This window comes from Peromyscus californicus, unplaced genomic scaffold (genome assembly GCF_007827085.1).
Source record: "Peromyscus californicus insignis strain IS unplaced genomic scaffold, ASM782708v3 Scaffold_14__1_contigs__length_90479793_seg_2, whole genome shotgun sequence".
Classification (NCBI taxonomy): Eukaryota; Metazoa; Chordata; class Mammalia; order Rodentia; family Cricetidae; genus Peromyscus; species Peromyscus californicus.
In genome coordinates, this window is record NW_026294436.1 from 62,593,708 (window position 1) to 62,609,506 (window position 15,799).

A 15,799-nucleotide genomic window follows, 5' to 3' on the forward strand; every position below is an offset into this window, starting at 1 on the left:
TTAATTGGATTATTTGATATTTTGATTTCTTGAGTTCTTTATATATTTTGGAGATCAGCACTCTGTCAGATGTGGGGTTGGTGAAGATCTTTTACCATTCTGTAGGCTGCCATATTGTCTTATTGACCATGTCCTTTGCCTTACAGAAACTTCTCAGTTTCAGGAGGTCCCATTTATTAATTGTTGCTCTCAGTGTCTGTGCTACTGGTGTTATATTTAAGAAGTAGTCTCCTGTGCCAATACATTCAAAGCTACTTACCACTTTCTCTTCTATCAGATTCAGTGTAACTGGATTTGTGTTGATGTCTTTGATCCACTTAGACTTAAGTTTTGTGCATGGTGATAGTTATAGATCTATTTGCAGTCTTCTACATGTAGATATCCAGTTATACCAGAACCATTTGTTGAAGATGCTTTCTTTTTTCCATTGTACATTTTTGGCTTCTTTGTCAAAAATCAGGTGATCAGAGTTGTGTGAATTAATGTCAGGGTCTTGAAATTTGATTCCATTGATCTACATGTCTGTTTTTATGCCAGTACCAAGCTGTTTTTATTACTGTAGCTCTACAGTAGAGCTTGAAGTCAGGGATGGTTATGCCTCCAGAAGTTCCTTTATCATACAGGATTGTTTTAGCTATCCTGGGTCTTTTGTTTTTCCATATGAAGTTGAGTATTGTCCTTCTAAGGTCTGTGAAAAATTGTGTTGGGATTTTGTTGGAGATTGCATTGAATCTGTAGATTGCTTTTGGTAAGATTGCCATTTTTACTATGTTGATCCTACCTATCCAAGAGCACGGGGGATCTTTCCATTTTCTGATATCTTCTTCAATTTCTTTATTCAAAGACTTAAAGTTCTTGTCATGTAGGTCTTTCATTTGTTTGGTTAGAATTACCCCAAGATATTTTATGTTATTTTTTGCTTTTGTAAAGGGTGATGTTTTTCTGATTTCTTTCTCAGCCTGTTTATCATTTGTTTATAGGAGGACCACTGATTTTTTTTTAGTTAATCTTGTATCCTGCCATATTACTGAAAGTGTTTATCAGCTGTAGGAATTCCTTGTTAGAATATTTGGAGTCACTTATGTATACTATCATATCATCTGCAAATAGCGAAAGTTTGACTTTTTCCTTTCCAATTTGTATCCCCTTGATCTCCTTTTATTGTCTTATTGTTCTAACTACAACTTCAAGTACTGTATTGGATAGATATGGAGAGAGTGGACAGCCTTGAAAGCCTTGTCTTATTCCTGATTTTAGTGGAATTGCTTTGAGTTTCTCTCCATTTAGTTTGATATTGGCTGTCTGCTTGCTGTATATTGCCTTTATTATGTTTCGGTATGTTCTTATATCCCTGATCTCTCCAAGACCTTTATCATGAAGGGGTGTTGGATGCTTTTTCAATGAAATGATCTTGTGGGTTTTTTTTTTTTTCAGTTTGTTTATATGGTGGATCTCATTGACAGATTTTCATATGGTGAACCATCCCTGCATCTCTGGAATGAAGCCTACTCATGGTGGATGATTTTTTTTATGTGTTCTTAGATTTGGTTTGCCGGTATTTTATTGAGTATTTTTGCGTTGATGTTCATGAGGGAGATTGGTCTGTAATTCTCTTTCTTTGTTGCATCTTTGTGTGGTTTGGGTATCAGGGTAACTGTGGCCTCATAAAAAGAGTTGGGAAATGTTCCTTCTGTTTCTATTGTGTGGAACAATTTGAGGAGTATTGGTATTAGCTCTTCTTTGAAATTCTGATAGAATTCTGTCCTGAAACCATCTGTCCCTGGGCTCTTTTTGGTTGGGAGACTTTTAATGACTGCTTCTATTTCCTTGGGGGTCCATAGGTCTAAGTTGTTTATCTGGTCTTGACTTAATTTTGATAAGTGGTACCTATCAAGAAAATTGTCCATTTCTTTTAGATTTTTCAATTTTGTGGATTACAGGTTTTTGAAGTATGACCTAATGATTCTCTGGATTTCCTCATTGTCTGTTGTTATGTCCCCCTTTTTATTTCTAGTTTTGTTAATTTGGATGCTCTCTCTCTGTGTCTTTTGGTTAGTTTGGATAAGGGTTTGTCTATCTTGTTGATTTTCTTGAGAACCAACTCTTTGTTTCATTGATTCTTTGTATTGTTCTCTTTGTTTCTATTTTATTGATTTCAGCCCTCAATTTGATTGTTTCCTGTCATCTACTCCTCCTGGGTGAGTTTGCTTCTTTTTGTTTTTGAGCTTTCAGGTGTGCTGTTAAGTCACTAGTGTAAAATTTCTCCAGATTCTTTATGTAGGCACTTAGTGCTATGAACTTTCCTCTTAGCACTGCTTTCATAGTGTCCCATAAGTTTGGGTATGTTGTGACTTCATTTTCATTGAATTGTAGGAAATCTTTAATTTCTTTATTCATTTCTTCCTTGACCCAGTGGTGATTCATCTGAGCATTGTTCAGTTTCCATGAGATTGTAGACTTTCTGTAATTTGTGTTATTGTTGTATTCTAACTTTAAGCCATGGTGTTCTGATAAGATATAGGAGGTTAGTCCAATTTTTTTGTATCTGTTGAGATTTGCTTTGTGACCAAGTATATTGTCAATTTTAGAGAAGGTTCCATGAGATGCTGAGAAGAAGGTATATTATTTTGTGTTTGGATGAAATGTTTTATAGAGTTCTGTTAAGTCCATTTGAATCATAACATCTGTTAGTTCCCTTACTTCTCCATTAAGTTTCTGTCTGGCAGCCCTGTCCATTGGTGAGAGTGGGGGCTGAAGTCTCCCACTATTATTGTGTGAGGTTTGATACGTGATTTCAGCTTTAGTAATGTTTCTTTTACAAATGTGGGTGCCCTTGTATTTGGGGCATAGGTATTCAGAATTGAGACTTCATCTTAATGTATTTTTCCTGTGATGAATATGAAATGTCCTTTTCTATCTCTTTTGATTAATTTTAGTTTGAAGTCTATTTTGTTAGATAATAGGATAGCTACCCCAGCTTGTTTCTTAGGTCCATTTGATTAGAAAATCTTTTCCCAACCCTTTACTCTGAGGAAATGTCTGTCTTTGAGGTTGAGGTGTGTTTCTTGTATGTAGCAGAATGATGGATCCTGTTTTCATACCCACTCTATTTGCCTGTGTCTTTTATAGGTAAATTGAGTCCACTGATATTAAGAGATATTAATGACCAGTGATTGTTAATTCTTGTTATTTTTTGTTTTGGTGGTGGTGGTGGTGGTGGTAGTGTGTATGTGTGCGTGTGTGTGTGTGTGTGTGTGTGTGTGTGTGTGTGTGTGTGTGTGTGTTCTTCTTCTTCTTTGGGATTAGCTGATATGAGGTTATCTATTGCCTGTGTTTTCATGGGTGCAGCTAATTTCCTTGGGTTGGAGTTTTCCTTCTTGTACTTTCTGTAGGACTGGACTTGTGGATAAATCTGGTTTTATCATGGAATATCTTGTTTTCTCTGTCTATGGTGATTGAAAGCTTTGCTGGGTATAGTAGTCTGGGTTGGCATCCATAGTCTCTTACTGTCTGTGAATGTCTGTCCAGGACCTTTTGGCTTTCAGAGTCTCCATTGATAAGTCAGGTGTAATTTTGATAGGTCTGCCTTTATATGTTACTTGGTCTTTTTCCTTTGCAGCTCCTTCTTTCTCTATTCTGTATGTTTAGTGTTTTGATTATTATGTGGTAAGGGGACTTTTCTTTTTTTTGGTCAAATCTATTTGGTGTTCTGTAAGCTTCTTGTACCTTCATGGTCATGTCTTTTTTTAGGTTGGGAAAGTTTTCTTCGATGATTTTGTTGAACATATTTTCTGTGCCTTTGAGCTGGAATTCTTCTCTTTCTTTAATCCCTATCTTAGGTTTGGTTTGGTCTTTTCATGGTGTCCCAGATTTCCTGGATTTTTTTGTTAAGAATTTGTTGGATTTGACATTTTCTTTGACTAATGAATCTATTTCCTCTATTGTATCTTCAATTCCTGAGATTCTCTCTTCCATCTCCTGTATTCTGTTGGTTATGCTTGCATCTGTAGTTCCTATTCCCTCATTTTGCATTTTCTTTATTACCTCTAGTTCAATTTTCAAGTCTTGAACTGTTTCCATCACCTGTTCAATTGTTTTTTCTTGGCTTTCTTTAAGGGATTTATTGATTTCTTCCATTATTTTGTCTTTTCCTCCATTTCTTTAAGGGAATTTTTTGTTTCTTCTTTAAGGGCCTCTATCATCTTCACAAAGTTATTTTTAAGGTCATTTTCTTCTGCTTCCTCTGCTTTGGGATGTTCAGGTCTTGCTGTTGTAGAACCACTAGTTTCTAGTGGTGCCATATTGCTCTTTATGTTATTGAATGTATTCTTACACTGCTGTTTACCCATCTATTCCTCCAATCAGTGCAGGTGGGGCCTGTGGCTCCAGTGGTCACTGATTCCACAGGGGATGGTTGGTAGGGGAGGAGGATGCTGCTGCCTGGTTGCTGGGGCTCTTGTTCCAATGGGTACAGGTGGGACCTGTGGCACCCAGTGGTCCCTGATGCTGTAGGGGATGGTTGGTAGGGGTTGTGGGGCGGGGGGGGGGGGGTACTGCTGCCTGGTTACTGGGGCTGTGGTGGGGGGAGGGGCACAGGCTGTGCCCCCAGGCCTAGAGAGCCGCAGCCATGGGTTTTTAGAGACAAGGTCTTGGTATGTAGTACAGGGTGGCTTTGAACACATGATTCTCCTGTGTTGTAGACTATTAGTTTAAGATGTGTTACATTTGTTTATGCTGTGGAATACTTATTTAATGAAGCAGAGATGTGTGGCATTCTTTTATATTGTATTTGTCTAACTCTGTAAAGCTGTGTTACTTTGCCTGTCTAAAACACATAATTGGTCTAATAAAGAGCTGAACAACCAGTAGCTAGGCAGGACAAAGGATAGGGAGGGCTATCATGCATAGAGAATAACTAGTAGGAGAAGTCTAGGCTTGGGGAAAGAGAGAGGAGTGAGAAAAGGAGGAGAGGGGGACTGTAAGGGCCAGCCACCCGTCCACACAGCCAGCCATGGAGTAAGAAGGAAAGACAGACATATAGAATAAAGAAAGGTAAAAAGCCCAGAGGAAAAACGTAGTTAAAGAGAGATGGGAGAATTTAAGTTAGAAAAGCTGGCTAGAAACAGACCAAGCTAAGGCCAGGCATTCGTAAGTAAGAATAAGTCTCCGAATATTTATTTGGTAGCTGGGTGGAGGGCCCCCAAAGAGGGGAGAAAAAAAACCAACTACACTCCTGCTTTGCCTCCTGGATGGCAGAATTATAGACCGGTGTTACTATACCTGGCTCTCGCTACATTCAACCTTGTTTTCCTCCCTATAAAATTTTGGAATAACATGTAAAATTCTACAAAATCCCTTGTTGAGATTTTATTTTTATTTATTTTATTTAATTTCTGTGACTCTGGGGATTGAGCCAGGGATTTATACTTGGTAGACAAATGCTATACCACTCAACTACATCTTGACCCAGGGTTTGTATTGTAGTTTTGTAGATGGATTTTCATGGAAGCCGGGTGGTGGTGGCACCTTTAATCCCAGCACTCGGGAGGCACAGCCAGGCAGATCTCTGAGTTCAAGGCCAGCCTGGTCTACAGAGCGAGATCCAGGACAGGCACCAAAACTACACAGAGAAACCCTGTCTCAAAAAAACAAAAAACAAAACAAAACAAAAAAATGACATGGAAACTTATTATTAATTATGAAAGCATGGCCTATAGCTTAGGCTTGTCCCACTAGCTCTTATAACTTAAATTAACTCATTTATATTAATCTCCATGCCTCATGGCTTTTTACCTTTCTTTCATCTTGCACCTCCTGTTTCCTTTCCGTATCCTTTGGCATCTCTCCCATGCCTCGATTTATCTCCTCTCCTTCTCTCTCTGCCCAGAAGTCCCACCTAACCTCTTCCTGCCTAGGTACTGGACATTCGGCTCTTTATCAAACCAATCAGAAGGTGCCTTGGAAAAAAGACCTCTTCACAGTGTACAAAAAGATTATCCCACAACATAATTTATCATATTTTAATATTTTAATTTATTCAGGAATATTTCCACTCAAAAATAATATACAACATTCCATTCATTTTGGTCATTTTTTTTTTTTTTTGGAGCTGAGGTCTGAACCCAGGGCCTTGTTCTTGCTAGGCAAGTGCTCTACCACTGAGCTAAATCCCCAACCCCATCATTTTGGTATTTTTATATGTCAAAATTTTGTTAATTTTTCACAAAGGTGTGTGACTATTTTATTAATTTTTCCTACTTACTTTGCATTTTGTTCATATTGTAAATAGTCAAAAATTAAAATTACTTTTTATTTTTCGAGATGAGTTCTCACTATGTAGCTCTGGCTGTCCTGGAATTCTCTATGTAGACCAAACTGGCTTCAAACTCAGCGAGATCCACCTGCCTCTGCCTCCCAAGTGCTGGAATTAAAGGTATGTGCTACCATGTCCAGCTCTTAAATTACATTTTCTTAGTCGATCTTGCAGTTGTTTTGAATTCAATTTCAGATTTTTTTAAGAGTAAATTTTTTTAGAGCAGTTTGAAATTCATAGTAAAACTGAGAGGAACATAGAAAGACGTTCCTATTGAGTTATCTGCCTTCTGCTGTTATGCCTGCCTACTGCGTTATCAATAGGGCTCCCCAGAGCGGAATACTTATTTCATTTTTATTGTTTTGGTTTTTCAAGACAGGGTTTCTCTGCCCAGCTTTCCTGGAACTCAGTCTGTAGACCAGACGGGCCTCGAACTCACAGAGATCCGTCTTCCTCTGCCTCCCAAGTGCTCGGATTAAAGGATGTGCCACCACCGCCCAGCCTTGGCATATTTATTTTAACTGATAAACCTACATCAGTGCTTTAGCACCAGAAGTCACAAGCTTCCTTTACCAGTCAGTCACTGCTGGTATGGGTTTTCTGAGCATAGACAAATGCACAAAGGCATAACAAATGCCTCCTCTTTTTTGATCATACATAGTATTTTCACTATCCTAAAATACCTGTGTTCTACATGTCCATTCTTCTCTGCTGTGGGATGGTCTGTATGTCAAGTGTGTTGCTGATTGGTCAATAAATAAATCACTGATTGGCCAGTGGCTAGGCAGGAGGAAGTATAGGCGGGACAAGGAGGAGAATAAAGCTGGGAAGTGGAAGGCTGAGTCAGAGACACTGCCAGCCGCCACAATGACAAACAGCATGTGAAGATGCCGGTAAGCCACGAGCCACGTGGCAAGGTATAGATTTATGGAAATGGATTAATTAAGCTATAAGAACAGTTAGCAAGAAGCCTGCCATGGCCATACAGTTTGTAACCAATATAAGTCTCTATGTTTACTTGGTTGGATCTGAGCGGCTGTGGGACTGGCGGGTGACAAAGATTTGTCCTGACTGTGGGCCAGGCAGGAAAACTCTAGCTACACTTCTCTCCTACCTGGCCCCTAGCAATCATACTTCTTTTTTTTTTATTACCTCTTCCTATAGTTTTTCATTTTCTAGAATGACATATAGTTGGAATTATATAGTATGTAGTCTTTCAGACTAGCTTTTCTTTTTAATTCAATAATACACATTTAAGACCCAAGTATCTCAGCCTTCTGTGATGACAAATGGGTAAGAGATCCCTTGGTAAATAAGCAGATATATCTAGTGTTTATTTCATTTTGTTTTATATTTAACATCGAATTCTTTATATTTAATGTAACAAAATGTAAAAAGAATATCCAAAGGTTTAGAGACATGTATATTGTTCTTTCCACCATCTTGACACCTGTGGAAGCCTGCTGGGAAAAAGACTTCTAAACAGCAAATCTGTCTGGAAGGCTGTGGTGCAAGGCTTTTTTGCTGGCTATAGTGAGGTCTCTGAAACCAAAGAGAGCACACAGCTCTTCTTAAAATTGAAGGTGTTTATGGCCGAGATGAAACTGAATTCTACTTAGGAAAGAGATGCATATTTATCTATCTATCTATCTATCTATCTATCTATCTATCTATCTATCTATCTACACACACACACACACATACACACACACACACACACACACACACACACACACACACACACACACAAGAAACATTGTGCTGTTACTTGTGATCTGGGGAAAGGACACTCAGGTATAGAAACAGTGGCATGGTTTGTGCCAAATTCTTAAGCAACCTTCCTGCAAAGGCCATTGGACACAGAATCCATATGGTGGTGTACCGCTCAAAGATCTAAGCTAATGAAAAGTAAATAAATAAAAATGTATGTGTAAAAACAGACGTGTATTGAAAATATAGCATTCTAACTAATGCTTTCATGATGTTTATTAAAATGTATTTCTTTTTTCTCCCAACAGAGACGTTTATGAAAATTTAACCCAGGTAACTTTTGTCAATTTTGCATATCCACCACATGTCATTATCTTATCATTTATGTTTCCAGATGAGGAATTTCCCAAGGTACTTTTGCCATAAATTTCCCATGGAGCATCAGTGCTCAAAGTATGTTTTGAAGACCCCTTGGTTTGTCAGGAGGCCTAGTCAGGGAAGTTCAACCATATATTTACATAAGGTGGATCTTTTCCCCAATATTCTTCCATTAAATAGCAGAAACAGAGCGGATTATTCAAGTGTCTTCTGTTGAAACACTAAAGAAATTTTGAAACTATTAGCAGACATTTTCTTGGTTTTTTCTTATTTGGTAAAATAATGATTTTTCATAAAATACATGTTAACATATTTTATGACTATAATGTAGCACGTATCATGGTTTTATAAATTAGTATCACTGAATGTTCTCAGTTTTATTACATGGTTCACTTGATAAGTCTAACCCACATAATACAAAAGCCTTACAGGATCCAGACATGGTTTGTAGTCTGAGCAATCAGGAGGATGGTGCAGGAGCATCAGGAATTTGAGGCCAGCCTGAGGTGCAAAGCAAGATCTTGTCTCAAAAAAAATGCCATGAAATTAAAATTTTAAAGGCTGGAGATGTAGCTTATTTGGTAGAGTACTTTGCTGGCTGTGCAAAGCCCTTGGTTCATTTCCCAGCACCACATAAGCTGGATGTGGTTGCTGGTCCATGCCTGTAAGGTCAGCACTCCAGAGACAAAGGTCCAGAGTTCAAGGTTAGCCTCATCTATACAGTGGGTTCAATCAGCTGATTATCTCAAATGTTATCAAGGATATAGAAGAATCGGTTTTGGGCTGCCTGGCAAGACCCTGTCTAAAACACTGTACCAAAAAAAACAAAAAACAAAAAACAAAAACACCAACAACCAAAAACAAAGCAGACATCATTACAGTTAGGCACAATATATAATGTATGAAACACTCTGATGAAGATTTTTAAGTCTAGATTTTTCTAGCAATATGTAGTAACTGAGTTGACCACACAAAAGTAGAGCATTGGGCAGGGCCAAATTCTATTAAAGAGAGTGGGAAGAAAATTGACAAGTATTTTCAAAGGTGCCAGCAACAGATGGCCGACTCCTCTGAGTCCTTGCTAGCCTTTAGAGAGCAAATGATGCTAATGATGTCCCAGCAGATTATGACTGTCTCATTTCTAGCACCTCTTAGTCTATGTCCTGGGCACACAGTAGCAGGCAGGACAAGTCCCCACCCTCACTATTGTGCCGTTACTGCTTGTCTAAAAACATTATACAAAGCTGTTTATCCAGTTTATAAACCCAGCGTAACTCTAAAATCTAAAGTCTGACACAGTTCCAAAAATTATTGACATCTTTTTTTTAACCTGCAAAAAGTTGGAATAAAATAGCGAAAAGAAGTATGAACAGCAGGGAGCGGTCCTTGCTGTGCAAGCACCGAGACCCGAGTTCCATTCCCGGAACCCACTTAAACGTGGAAGGAGAGAAGCAACTCCAGAAATTGTCCTCCGACCTCCACCAATGCACCATGACACAGCCACCAACCACATAACACACGTACATGCACACTAATAAATAAAAATTTAAATGTCTGGAAGACATAAAACAATCCTATACTGTTATATAATGGTATTATACATCCCAGGAATCTGTCAGCATCACCTAGAATAGCATCAAAATAAAGGATATAAAACATCATCACAGGACTTAGGAACTTATCACTAAGATTTTCCAAAAAGAAAGACTCCATCCCCATATTGAAGAGACCTAAGGACCACTACAAAAGGAAGTAAGAGAAGTCTGCCACCCAGCTCTTCACAACAAAACAGAGAAGCTAGGAGAAGCTCTCAAAGGCCAGACCATTTCAATGGCTAGCTCAGATGCAGCTAAAACCATCACCAGGAGTCCGCAAATATTTAAATGCCATGAATAAACTTAATATAATAATCATTGATAATACTGTAGTTAATATCTCATACTGTATACCATCTCAAACATACGGAGCATTCAGCAGGCCGTATACCTCAACAAAGGCTGAAGGACTGAGACAATGGACCATGTGTTCTGTAACTACTAGGCAATTAACTTAGGAATTAATGATAGAATTACTAAAAAAAAACAAAAACAAACAAACTCCAGGTTCCAATTTTTTTGTTTTGTTTTCCTCTCTCACTAGGCAATCCAAGCTGGCTTTGAACTTGCAATCCTCCTGACTTCTAAATTGCTAGAATTATGTGTGAGTGTTTTGCCAGCATGTATGTCTGTGCACCGCGCACATGGAGTGCCTTTGGAGGCCAGAACAGGGCCCCTGATTCCCTGGAACTGGAGTCACAGATGGTTGTGTGCCACCATGTGTGGGAATCTAACCGGCCCCTCTGGAAGAGCAGCCAGCGCCCTTAAACACTGAGCAGTCTCTCCAGTCCCCATGTGATGGAGATTTTAAACCCATGTGTTTCTGGGCTATAAAAGAAACCAAAATGAAAATTACAAAGTGTTTTTAATGTTTATTTGTGTATTGATTTTTTTGGGGGGTTGGGGGGCCTGGGCACCAGGTACATGCAGTGCCCACAGAGGAAGGTGTTGGATCCTCTAGGACTGGAGTTACAGATGGTTGTGAGCCACCACGTGTGTGTGCTGGGAACTGAACCCGGGTCCTTTGAACGCGCTGTCAGCACTCTTAACCCCTAAGCCACCTCTCCAGCCTGAAAAAAATTACAAAGTATTTTTGAGCTAAATAATGACAACTTCCAGGCAGATATAGAAGGACAGAGACAACTATCCCCATCTTAACAGCAACCTAGAGGAAAAATGGGCAAGGGAAATTGAACATGGACCTTGAACACAGGGAGAGACTCCCACATTTTCTCACAAGACAAACACAAACTACATCAAAATGCAATTCTTCATCTATCTGAGCGGTGCGGTCAAAGGAGGGAGAAGGAAGGAGCGCTCCCTTAGTGCTGTGGAAGGTCTACCACTGAAACTGCTGTGTAGCAGCTGGAAAGTGACAATGTGGTGTCCTTTTTTTTTTTTTTTTTAAATAACCTACTGAGCCAGATTTATGCCTCTCATGTTTTCTTTTATAGACTGTCACTATATGGGTATACGATCCAGAAAGTTCCAGCAAAGAAGAGTTGCAGTGGACCGCAACAAGACCTTCACAAGTAAGTACAATACCATCTTAGGTCAGGTCACACAGGCTGCCTGTCTCTTTTGAGGATCAGGTGTAAGCTATAATCAATAGATAGGAGTCTAAGCTTCCTGAAGTCAGTTTAAAACACTGTTACGGTGCCTTGTTCAGCTTAGTCCTTATAAGTGTCTTGAACTGGTACTTGATCTATGATTGTAAACCTCTCCGTCCAGCGTTCTTCTCATGGGAGAAAGCGATGGGTCATTCCTGTGCCTTAAGGATGTCCTGTGAATATCTCTATTGTAGCCATGCCTTAAGAACACAGCTAAGGTGTAACACAGCAAATGTGTCAGCCCTTCCTTCTGTTTGTTACAAATTTACTGCTTTGGAGACTTAAATTTTTTTTCAAGACTTATTTATTTATTACGTATACAGTGTTCTGTCTGCATGTACGTCTGCAGGCCAGAAGAGGGCGTCAGATCTCATTACGGATGGTTGTGAGCCACCATGTGGTTGCTGGGAATTGAACTCAGGACCTCTGGAAGAGCAGCTAGTTAAGAAACGGCTGAGCCATCTCTCCAGCCCCCTGGAGACTTAAATTTTGTATTCTGTTACAACTAAACATACTGAGGAAAATCAGTATAGGCTATTACTCTCTCATGAGCCTGTCACTATCTCAATGGGTAAGGAACTGTGTGTGTGGTGTGGGGGGGATGTGTATGCTTGCATAAGATGTTTGGGGACTGGGGACATGCCAGGGCATGTGTGTAGAGGCCACAAGACAGCTTTGTGGAACCAGTCCTTCCACCGTTATTTGGATTCCAAGGGTTGAACTCAGGTTGCCAGGCTTATATCACAACCGACTGGGCCCTGTCAGCAGCCCTCAGAGGTGGTTTTTGACTGGCACCAGGTCATTGGTCATTAACTCTTTCTAATTCTGTCTAAACCCATTCATTGGCCTATTCACATCAGTGGTAGACATTTCATTTGGTTGTTTAACAAACCTCCTATTTCACGTTTACAGCTTCCTACTATTTAAAAATGTGTTCATATTTGTGTTCTAATTGAGCACAGTATCCATATTAAAATAGAAAACTAGTGTGGAATAAATATTCTTGTTTCCTTTTGTTTTTAACAAAATAGAAATATTAAAATACCCAGCTGTGTATCTGCCTTTGAAATATAAGCACTTCATATGAAGCTTTTTGAGAGAGTTTTTAATACAAGGCTCACATATTCTTACCTTCTATTCATTTGTTAAATAAAGTTTTTATTTTAAAATGGTTTTATATTTATACAATTATTGCAAAGATAGTTCCTCCTATTATTCTGATACTTGTATATTGATCACAATTTATGAAATATTGCTACAATGTTATTGACTGAAGTCCCTTTTGGTCTTTCCCCAACACTCCCTTTTTCTGTTTCCAAATTCCATCAGGGTAACCCTTTACATTTGGTTGCCCAGGTTCCTCTGAGGTGTTCCTTTGTTGTAATAATACCTAGATGCTTTTTGTGACCTTGACAATTTTGAAGATTCCGAGTCAGGTATTGTGCAGCATGTCAATAAGCTGCTTTTTATCTGAGCTTTTGCTCATAGTGAGGCTGGAGTTAGACCGCTCAAGGAGAAATGCCACCAAGGTCCGGAGCTTTTGCCCTCAGGCTGTGCTAAGGGTCTAGACTAACAGTGTACCCTGGCAAGGTGTGTGGCAAGAGCACACATGTGGAGACCAGAAGGCAGTTCTCCTACCATGTGTATCCCAGGGATTGAACTTGGGTCATCAGGTCTGGTGGCACACGCCTTTATCCTCTGAGCCATTTCTTGGGTTCACACTCCACTTTCTTAAAGCAGAAGTTTACATAATTTTTTATAATTTTTTTCTGTGTGGAAGACTTATGTGTTACTCATTCATTTGCTCAGTGTTTTTTTTTTTTATATCAGTACAGACTTATGTACTTATTCCATGTTACAACCCATGGCCTTGGGTTATAACACAACACTGCCTATTTACTGGGACCCATTCATTAGACTTATGTATCCTTTTTGACATATTCCTACCATTGGTTCCATTTGGTCTGATTTTAACCCTTCTTTTTTCTACGTTCTGGCATTCTAAGGTGTTCCGAGACCATCTTGTAGACTGTATTAGGAATCAGGATCTGCTTGTAAGAGCGTGCACTGATAATTTGGTGGTTGTGGTGGTTTGAATAAGAATGATCCTCGTAGGTTCATATATTTGAATGCTTAGTTATCAGGGAGTGGCACTACATGAGAAAGATTAGGAGGTGTGGCCTTGTTGGAGTGGGTGTGGCCCTGTTAGAGGAAGTGTGTCAATGGAGGTGGGCTTTGAGGTTTCAAAAGCCCAAGCTAGGCCCAGGGCTCTCTCTTCCTGCTGCCTATGAATCTGGACATAGAACTCTCAGCTACTTCTCCAGCATCATGTTTGCCTGCATCCTGCTATGCTCCTGCTGTGACGATAATGGACTAAGCCTCTGAAACTGTAAGCAAGCCCCAGCTAAATGCTTTCTTTTGAGGAGAAAGGAGTGTAGGAGCCAGAGGGGTCAAGGACACCACAGGAAGACTCACTCAATCAACTAATCTGGACTTACAGGGGCTCGCAGAGACTGAACAGACAACCAGGGAGCCTGCATTGGATTGACCTAGACACGCTGCATATATGTTACAGTTGTGTAGATTGGTCCTCTTGTGGGACTCCTAACAACAGGAACAGGGGCTGTCTCTGACTCTTTTGCTGGCATTTTGGACCTTACTCCTCCTACAGGGTTGCTTTGCCTGGCCTTAATACATGGGGAGGTGCTTAGTCTTACTGCAGCTTGACATGCCATGTTTTATTGGTACTCAAGGGAGACCTGCCCTTTCCTGGATGGAGATAGAAGAGGAGGGAATTGGGGGGTGGGAGCAGGGGTAGGGAGGGAAAAATGGGGGGAATGCCAAGAGCCATGGGAGATACAGCAGGTGTCAACTAGTGTTTGACTAAGCTGCTCCCGGAGAAACAGAGCCCAACAGCACTGATTAGACAAAGAACTCCCAGTGGACCAAGACTATCAATTGGAACAAGAGAGGCACCTTCAGACACAGACACCGTCTGCACTGAGTAGAGGAAGAGATGAGTAGACCCCAGTGGAAAAAATACAGGCAACAACATAAAGACCTATATGACACCATCAGAACCTAGTGATTCTACACCTGCAAGACCTGAGCATACAAACGCAGAAGAAGCAGAAGAAATCAATCCTAAAAATGACTTTAGGAAAATGATAGAGGCCCTTAGAGAGAAATGAAAAACTCCTTTAAAGAGGAAATGAAAAATTCCCTTAAAGAAATGGAAGAAGGAATCAAAGAAAGCCAAGAAAAAGCAATTAAACAGATGAAGGAAACAGTTCAAGATTTGAAAATTGAAATTGAGACATTAAGAAGACACAAACTGAGGGAATGCTGGAAATAGAAGATCTGACTAAACGAACAGGAACTACAGATGCAAGCATAACCAACAGAATGCAAGAGATGGAACAGAGAATCTCTGACGTTGAAGACACAATAGAGAAAATAGATTCATCAGTCAAAGAAAACACTAAAGCCAAAAAAGTAACACAAAACATCCAGGAAATTTGGGACACCATAAAAAGACCCAAACTGCCGGGTGGTGGTGGCACACGCCTTTAATCCCAGCACTTGGGAGGCAGAGGCAGACTGATCTCTGTGAGTTCAAGGCCAGCCTGGTCTACAGAGCAAGATCCAGGACAGGCTCCAAAAGTATACAGAGAAACCCTGTCTCGAAAAAACAAAAAACAAAACAAAAAGACCAAACCTAAGAATAACAGGGATAGAAGAAGGAGAAAAATACCAACTTAAAGGTGCAGAAAATATATTCAACAAAATCATAGAAGAAAACTCTACCTATGAAAATACAAGAAGCTTACAGAACACCAAATAGGCTGGATCTAAAAAAAAAAAAAAATGTCCCCTTGCCACATAATAATCAAAACATTAAACATACAGAACAAAAAAAAATATTAAGAGCTGCAAAGGAAAAGGGCCCAAGTAACATACAAAGGCAGACCCATCAGAATAACACCAGACTTCCCAGTAGAGACTGAAAGCTAGAAGGTCCTGGACAAATGTTATGCAGACACTAAGAGGCCACGGATGCCAACCCAGACTATCATACCCAGCAAAACTCTCAAGCACCATAGACAGAGTAAACAAAATATTCCATGATAAAACCAGATTCAAACAATACCCATCCACAAATCCAGCCCTACAGAAAGCACTAAAAGGAAAAA

At 39.7% G+C, this 15,799-nt stretch overlaps 1 protein-coding gene and 1 pseudogene across 5 annotated transcripts in view; both read left to right on the forward strand.

Annotated features, from left to right (window-relative positions):
* Catspere (catsper channel auxiliary subunit epsilon) overlaps positions 1-15,799 on the forward strand; it is a 130,029-nt gene that overhangs the window by 36,020 nt on the left and 78,210 nt on the right. For all 5 annotated transcript variants that reach the window (XM_052737763.1, XM_052737764.1, XM_052737766.1 and 2 more), the window contains 2 exons: positions 8,332-8,356; positions 11,451-11,528. In XM_052737763.1, the coding sequence (XP_052593723.1) occupies positions 8,332-8,356; positions 11,451-11,528 (103 nt within the window). The remainder of the gene's footprint in view (positions 1-8,331; positions 8,357-11,450; positions 11,529-15,799) is intronic.
* LOC128109529 (60S ribosomal protein L35a-like) lies at positions 7,603-8,210 on the forward strand (annotated as a pseudogene).